The 8,662-nt window shown below is 41.7% G+C and overlaps 1 protein-coding gene across 7 annotated transcripts in view; it reads left to right on the top strand.

The window, feature by feature from the left end:
* The window catches only part of CSPP1 (centrosome and spindle pole associated protein 1), a 131,357-nt gene that overhangs the window by 85,821 nt on the left and 36,874 nt on the right, over positions 1-8,662 (top strand). For all 7 annotated transcript variants that reach the window (XM_030887566.2, XM_013007271.2, XM_045295822.1 and 4 more), the window contains 2 exons: positions 5,864-6,013; positions 6,446-6,592. In XM_030887566.2, coding sequence (XP_030743426.1) covers positions 5,864-6,013; positions 6,446-6,592 — 297 coding nt within the window. The remainder of the gene's footprint in view (positions 1-5,863; positions 6,014-6,445; positions 6,593-8,662) is intronic.

Raw genomic sequence — 8,662 nt, 5'->3', positions numbered from 1 at the left:
ATTAGTTTTTTTCTTTTTGGAAGCTAGCATTGTACATTTTAGTAATAAGGCCTTTGATGTTTCATTGCTAAAGATGTTTTCCCAGTCCATGGGCTCCCTTTTTACTCTCTTGGTGAATTCTTTTGATGTACACAGGTGTTTTATCTTCAGTATATCCCACTTGTCAGTTTATATTTGTGTCCTTCCCTATTTCTGATAGCCTGTGTATTCTCTGTGTCAAAGTTCTCAGGTTGGTCCCAATTCCCTCATTGATGGCCCTAATAGTTTGGGGTTTTATCTCTAGACCTGTGATCCACCTTGAATTTATTCTTGTGCATGGGTGAGATAAGGGTCTTACTTCATTTTCCTGCAGGTAGATAACCATTTTCCCCAGCACTACTTTTTGAAGAGGGCATCTGCTTCCCATTTGATATTTTTTGGCCCCAATCAAAGATCAGTTGTCTGAGTGCTGATGATTTTATTTCTGGGTTTTCAGTTCTTTTCCATTGGTCTGAGTATCTGTCATTGTACCAATACTGTGCGGTTTTGACTTCTGTGGCTGTATAATATGTGCTAAAGTCAGGTAAAGCAAGCCCTCCTACTGTGTCCTTCTTCTTGAGTTCTCTGCTAATTTGGGACTTCTTCTTTCTCCATGTGAAGTTGGTAATCAGTTTTTCCATTTTCTTTGAAGAAAGATGAGGGTAATTGTATCGGGATTGAATTAAACTTATATAGTGCCTTGGGCAGAACTGACATTTTTGCTATATTGCGTCTTCCAATCCACTAGCGTGGGATGGGATATTCTTCCATTTGTTGAGGTCACTCTTGGTTTCTTGTAATAGTGTCCTGTAGTTTTCCTCATATAGATCTTTTGTTCTTTTAGTCAGGTATATTCCTAGATATTTCAATTTGTGCTTGGCTATTGTGAAGGGTACCACCTTTTTGATCTCCTCTTCTGTGGTCTTATCCGATGTGTATAGCAGTCCGATAGACTTCTGTTTGTTGATCTTGTATCCTGCCACTCTGCCATATTCCTCTATTGTTTCTAGTACTCCCCTTGTAGGGCTTTTGGGATTTTTCATATATAAAACCATATCATCTTCAAATAACGAGTTTCACCTCTTCCTTCCCCAGGCAGTTACCTTTGATGTCTTTTCTTTGCCTTATGCTGTTAGCTAAAACCTCCAGTACATTGTTAAATAAGACGGGACTAGGGCCATCCTTGTCTGGTCCCCTTTTTCAGTGGGATTGTGTTGTCTTTTCTCTATTGACTTCCACGTTGGCTGTTGGTTGTTCATATATAGCTTGTATTGTCTTGAGGAATTTTCCTTCCATTCCTATCTTTGTGAGTGTCTAAAACAGAAATTGGTGTTGGATGTTGTCAGATGCTTTTTCTGCATCTATCAATATTATCATGTGGTTCTTCATGTCATGTGGCGAATTATCCTAATGGTCTTTCATATGTTGAGCCATCACTGCATCCCTGGTATGAATTCCACTTGGTCATGGTGAATTATTTGTTTTATATACTTTTGTATTCTATTGGCCAGTATTTTGTTAAGGATTTTTGCATTGATGTTCATTAAGGATATTGGTCCGTAGTTTTCTATTCTTGTGGGATCCCTGTCTGGTTTTGGTATCAGAGTTATACTAGCTTCTTAATAGGAGTTCAGGAGCTTGCCATCTTTTTCTCTGTTCTGGAAGAGTTTGCATACGATTGGTGTCAGTTTTTCCCTGAATGCTTGGTAAAATTATCCTGTGAAGCTATCTGGTCCAGGGGATTTTTTTGTTGGTAATAACCTCGATAACCTTGTGTATTTCTTCTACTGGTATGGGTTTGTTGAGATTCTTGATTTCCATTGAGGATAGCTTAGGGAGGGATTGTTTTTCCAAGAATTTGTCCATGTTTTCCAAGTTGTTGAATTCATTGGAGTACAGTCCTTTGTAATACTGTGTAATTATCCTTTTTATTTCATTAGGGTCTTTTTGTAATGTCCCCTCTTTCATCCCTCAGCCTTCCTATTGAAATTTGTTTCCTTCTTTCTTTGTTTAGTTTTGCAAGCATTCCGTCGATTCTGTTTATCTTTTCAAAGAATCAACTTTTAGCAGCATTAATTTTTCCATAGTTTTCTTATTTTCCTTCTCCTGTATCTCAGCCTGATTTTCATTATTTCTTTTATTTTGCTATTAGTAGGATTGTCCTGTTGACTCTACTCTAGTTGTAAATTTTGTGCCAGCATATCAATCATGAGTCTCTCTTCCTTTTTCAGGTGTGCATTATTGCTATGAAACTTCCTCTCATAACTGCTTTTGCTGTGTGCCATAAGTTTGGGTCCATCATGTTCTCATTCTCAGTGATTTCTAGAAATTTCCTAATTTCATATCTGATCTGGGGCAGTACACATTCCTTTTGCAATAGAGAGTTATTCATCCTCCAATTTTTTGCTCATTTTCTTCGTCTTCCTTTTGTTGGTTTCCAACCTTATGGCACAGTGGTCAGAGAGAGAGGTTTGTATGATATCAATGTGCTTAAATTTATATAGATTTGCCTTATGCCCCAGCATGTGGTCTATCTTCGAATATGTGCCATGTGGGCATGAAAAGAATGTGATTTTTAAAAACATTTGGATGAAGAGCTCTATAAATAACAGCCAGGTCAAATTGTCTAATTGTAGTGTTTAAATCTCTAACCTCCTTGTTGAGTTTCTTTCCCTGTGATCTATTTTTCTCAGAGCGCAGTGTATTGAAGTTACCTACTGTAAGTGTTGAGGCTGTGATTTAAAAAAAAATCTTTTGGAGTGTTTGGTTGACATATTCAGCGGGTCTCCCATTTGGGGAATATATGTTTACAATGCTTAGTGGTTCTTTGTCTACTGTTACCTTGAGTATTATATAGTGTCTCTCCTTAACTCTTTATGGTTTGCACTTTGAGGTCAATTTTATCTGAGATTAGGATTGCAACCCTGCTTTTTTGAATTGCTGTTTTCTTGGTATGCCTTTCTCCACCCTTGACTTGAGATGTGTCTCTTAGGCAGCAGATTGATGGGTTGTATTTTCTAAGCTAGCCTCAGTCTTTTAATGGCTGGGTTTAATCCATTTATACTCAGGGTAATAATCTCCAACTGTGTACTCTGTGATGTCATCTTATATCTTTGGTGTTGGATGTTTTTCTACCTCCCTATCTTATCCGTGTGTTATCCGTGTGTGTGTGTGAGATTCATTCTTGACTTCTTTCCTCCCTTGGACCAATGCTATCTTCAGGTCTGTTTTCTCTTTGTTGCCCTCTGGGTGGAGTTGTTCTATGTGGCGGTCTCTTATTTATGCTTCGTGAGTGCTTTTCTTCTGCCCATACTGGGTCAGCAAGGATCTTTTTTAAGGCTGGGTTTCTTCTGAAGTATTCTTTGAGTTTTTCCTTGTCTAGGAAGACTCTTATTTCTCTATCTATTTTGATAGATAATATTGCTGGGTTGGGTATTATTGAGTTTCTGTTATTTTCCTTCATTTTTGGGGGAATATGTTACTCCGCTCTTTCCCCTTCATAGTGGCCGCTGATAGGTCTGGTTTAACTATTATGTGCCTTGGTGACTTTTTCTTGGGGTCCAGTCTGGCTGGTGTTCTTTCAGCCTCCTGAATGGTTGCCTGGTTTTCATTCTTAAGCTGGGGAAGTTTTCCTCTAAGAATTCTCTCACTATTGTTGCAGATGACTTCCTTGTTTTGTCTTCCTCCAGTAATTCAATTATCCTGATGTTGTACCTTTTGATTGCATCAGACATAGCTCTTAGGTTTTCTTCAGCCTCCCTGATGATCTTATTAGATTTTTGTTACAATTTGTTAAAGTCTGCTTGGCTGTACTTTAGGTCAATGGTGTGGTTCTCTGCCTCCTCCAGTGGATTGGTGAAGTACATGAGTCTGCTACTGGCTTTTGTTATCTTATCCCTAAGCTCTTGTATTTCCCTTTGGTACATGGACTTTATCTCCTCTATAATTTCCATCATCTTCTGTATTGTTTCCTTCATATCCTGTATGGCTCCAAGCAGCATTCCGAAAATTTATTTCTGTGGCAGATCAATGTCTGCTTCTTCTATGCACATTGTTAGGTTCAGGACATCTTTTGGTAACGCCTTTTGCTTTTCCTGTTGTTTTTTTGTTGAGGTCATTGGGGTTTATTGCTGTTTGCGTTGCATTGTTTTAGTGGAGCCAGGTGCCATTTTTCAGGGAGTCAAAGAACACTGGCTTTCTCTGCGAGAACTACCTGTAGCTAATTTCCCTATGGAATTGTCCTACCACTTTATCCTCCTGTGCCCTCACTCTTTCCATAGTCAACCAGTATTCTGTTATTTGAAGGGAAAGTTGGATGATCCTCTCAGGGGATGCTGGTTGATTTGTTGTGGACCCATGAGGATGGTGCTATACTGGGTGATCTCACAAGAAGCCATGATGGTGTGGCCCACGGCAGCTTGGGGAGCTGCAGAGGGCTTGCGCGTGTGCCCATTGCAACAGGAGTACCACAGAAGGCTTGTGGTTTGCCCACTTTGGTGTAGACCACCACAAATGGTGGGCGGAATTGCCCTTGTCAGGTGGATCGCTGCAGAGGTTCGGCAGAGGTTCCCGCAGCAGTATGGAACATTAGTGAGTGTTGGCTGAGCTGCCTTAGGCCATGTCAGGCACTACGGCAGGTGAGAGGAAGTTCCCTCAGACACGTGGGCCTACAGAGGACGGATAGGAGCTTCACAAGCCACATAGACAGGGTTTCCCCAGCCACGTGTTAAGTACTGCAGAGTGCGGGTGGGCGGAATTTCCCTGGGAAGAAGTTGGGCAGGATATCCCCTGGTAGAGGGTGGGTGGGTTTTCCCCAGCCTGTAGTTATGGTGCAATGGGTGGAGCTCTTCCAGCTTGGTGGAGGGCAGGTGAAAATTCCCTAGGCTAAGGGGAGTGGCATGTGAGAGAAAAGGGAAGAGAAAATGAATAAAAAGGCAAAAAATGGGAGGATTGAGAATAAGAAGATTGTTACAAAAGTAACAGTATAGCTGAGCCCGAATCCCTGACTGGTGCCCTTTAGGGATTTAATCCCTGCCCCAAGGCGGCAGCAAGCGCCGCCTCCAAATGATCCCGGCTTCAGCGGAGACAGTGGTGGGTTTTTCCGGCCTCCACTGTGATAAGGCAAAAGCCTCCAACCCCTCAAAACCTAGTGGATCTGTGCTTACTTATCTTTATGATGCACCTCCTGTGACCCGGCTGTGTGGAACTTCCCTCTTAGTAACTCTCCTGGGCTGATTTCTGTCGAGTCCCTCTGTTATGTGTTACTCAGTCGTCGTCTTCCCGGAAGTCTTTAGTCTGTAGTCACTGTTTCTCTTTGGCTCTTGAGTACTTCTTTAGAAGGTAGACATTAATTGCCCTTTTGCCCGATGAGGAAAATGAAGGGCCCAGAAGGTTTGTAAGGCCACACAGCCTAAATATTTGGTGGCACTGGGATTTAATTTGTAGTTTTAACACTATATCATGTAGTCTCTCTAATAAAATATGGAGCCCTCGTGGTGTAATGGTTATGAGTTGGGTGGCTAACTGCAAGATTGGAAGTTTGACACCACCAGCCGCTTTGAGGGACAAAAATGAAGTTTTCTACTTCTTGGAAGGTTTTCGACAGTCTCGGAAACTCATGGGGGGCAATTATACCCTATCCATAGGGTCTGTATGAGCCAGTCTCGACTGGGTGTCGTTGAATTTTTGAGCTCTAATGAAGTATAGGAGACTGACGAACTTGGGAACTCATTTTCACTTGCCAAAAGAGTTTGATGCATATGTTGAAATCAAGAGTCCAAGAAAAACAATGATGTTCTAACTTTTCAGTAGTTTTACAAAATAACAAGTAGGGTTAATTCTCTAGATTGAGGAAAAAAAACAAAGAGAGGAAGCAGAGCGTGAAAGACTGAGAATCGCAGATGAAAAAGAAGAGAAACGGCTTGCAGAACAGAGGGCTCGAATTCAGCAAGAGTACGAAGAGGAACAGGAGAAGAAGAGAGAGAAAGAGGAGGAGGTGCGTTTGCTTTGCTCTAGTTTACCTCTTAGTCTGAAAGTGAAGTCTTGATTTTACGTATTGTTCATTCAGGAGAACACTCTTAGAATACATTTAGGTAATACCACTTATTTGTTCATTAATTAAAAATTTAGTAAGGTGAAAGACTCCTAAGAAGAGAAATAAATGATTTATTTACAGTAAAAGGATGGTTTCTGGCTAAGGTTGTTATAAGAAATGTTTAGTATTGTTTTATTAAGCAGATAATTTTTTTTACACACACACAAACACACAACTGAGAGTCTCAAAAAAGTTGTAGAAAAATTTCATTATCGTTTAATTCCATTTTGCCACAAACTTCTTGAATTCCATCTCTCTTTCTAAGTGGACTGTAGAATGTATGTAGGAGTGAATGTTTTCTGCGTTATTTTGTTATCTTTGCTTTGTCTTTAGCAAAGGCTAAAAAATGAAGAGCTAATTCGGTTAGCTGAAGAAAGACGAAAAGAAGCCGAGAGAAAAAGGAAAGAAGAAGAGGAGCAGCATAACCTGCAGCTTCAGCACTACTATGAAAGGGAAAATAAGATTGGGGAAGAAACGAAGGTAAGTGTCCCGTCAAGATTTCAAGCAAACCCATTTCCGTACCTCGCTCACTGTCAGAGCCTTACTTACGGAGGTGATAGTGACACAGTGGAGGATGTTCTTTTGTTTTTCCTATTTGACTATACTGCTTAGTCTGGGGGGGAGCCTGGTGGCATAGTGGTTATGAGTTGGGCTGCTAACCACAAGGTCAGCAGGTTGAAACTCCCGGCAGCTCCAAGGGAGAAAGACGGGGTTTTCTATTCCCATAAGGAGTTGCAGTCGACTTCCAAGATGGCACCTCCAGGAGCTGAGAGTGGGTGACCAGCGGTGGGGAAGCATCCTGGGTTGGCCCTCCGGTTGCGGGTCCAGGGGCATCTCTCTGGGAGCCCCCCTCTGGCCCGCCTACAACACCTTCCCCAGGCCAGAGCAGTGGCCTCTGAGAACAGCAAGCACATTTGGAAGAGGATCACCAAGCTGCTGGGGAGCGTCCAACCTGTATATGGAGCACAGCACCCTCCCCTGACCCTCGGCTCACTAAACACTTCCTTAAGGAACGGTAAACGTCAACGCGGTTCCTCTGAAGAATAAGAAGGCCTCCAGCTTTCGTGAGTTTGCCCGGAGTACCAGCGGTGCTTGGGACATTGGCCATGATGAGGAAGAGGACTTTGCCTCCCCTCCTTTCCAATCTTTGAATCAAAGGTTGCTCAGATTACGTATGTACAGATTGTGATGAGTTGTATGAGTCCCTAATAAAATGATTATTTAATTAAAAAAAAAAGTTGCAGTCTGGGAAACCCACAGGGGTAATTCTACCCTGCTCTTCGGTGTGGTCGCTGTGAGTCACCATCAACTCAATAACAGCGAGTGCTCTTGCTATGGAGACTGTCAGGGTGCGACGTCATGTGCGTTGATGACACTGTGTCTTCGGGTTCTCTAGAGAATCAAGCAGAGATGAATCAGGAGAGGGAGAGCGGCAGAGATCCTGATTGACCAAGTGATAGATTGATTTGTAAGGGATTGGCTCAAGCAATTGTAGGAGGCTGTCAAATCCCAAATCCATAGCTCGGACAATTGCCTGGAAAGTCTTAGTATGTTTATCATGTGATTTGGTACACTGGTCAGTATTTACATCTGCTGTCCGTAGCACAAGCCATTTTCTCATTAACTCGAAGTACACGATTTGATTTCTTTCTTCAGGGTTTTATTGTTGCAGAAATGATAAGTGTTCTCAATTAAAATGTTTGCCTCACTGTTTAAAAGAGTATATTTGTAAGTGAAATTGATCTATAGTTTTAGATCAATTTTACAGGATATGAAGTTTGATAGATATTTATTCAGTCTTTTAAAGTATATTATTCAAATTGCACATAATTCTTAAAAATTTCCTCACAAAAATGAAAGGGAATTGGTAGTTTCCCATAATTGTGTTCCCGACAATTGAAATAATGCTATTACTCAGGAGCCGTCTGTTTTAATTTAATTACAAAATACTACATGGCACAGTAGCTCTACATTGGACTGTGCTCTGTAAGATCAGCAGCTTGAAACGACCAGCCGCTACCAGGGAGAAAGATGAGGCTTCCTATTCCTGTAAAGAATTACGGCCTTGGACACTGCCCCGTCCTACCCGGCCCTATAAGTTCACCATGAGTTTGAATCAATTCAGTGGCATTGAGTTTGGGTTTTTGGTTTATTTATTTAAATCTGCCAGAGGGAACCCTGATGGAATAGTGGTTAAACAGTTGGCTACTGACCAAGTGATTGGTGGTTCAAACCACCGTGGAAACCCTTTGATGCAATTCTACTCTTCCCTGTAGGGCTTTATGAGTCAGATCGACTTGATGGCAAGCGGTATGGTAGCTCTCTTTGTTCCGTTGCATGCTTTTTTCCTTGAATTCTGAAATTAAGGTTGCTATCTCTCACCCCCACCCCCTGCTATATAGTTTTGTCTACCCTTTAACTTTTACCTTTGTGTCATCTTAGTTTGGCGAGGGACTTGTATATTGATATGTGCGCTGGTCAAAGGGGTTGGCTGCTAAAGGAATGGCCAGCTGTTTGAGATTGTCAGCTGCTCCACAGGAGAGAAATGTG

The sequence above is a fragment of the Echinops telfairi genome, unplaced genomic scaffold (genome assembly GCF_000313985.2).
Source record: "Echinops telfairi isolate 266 unplaced genomic scaffold, ASM31398v2 ScPeMD7_1;HRSCAF=3_0, whole genome shotgun sequence".
Lineage (NCBI taxonomy): Eukaryota > Metazoa > Chordata > Mammalia > Afrosoricida > Tenrecidae > Echinops > Echinops telfairi.
This window is presented reverse-complemented; position numbering and strand designations above follow the sequence as displayed.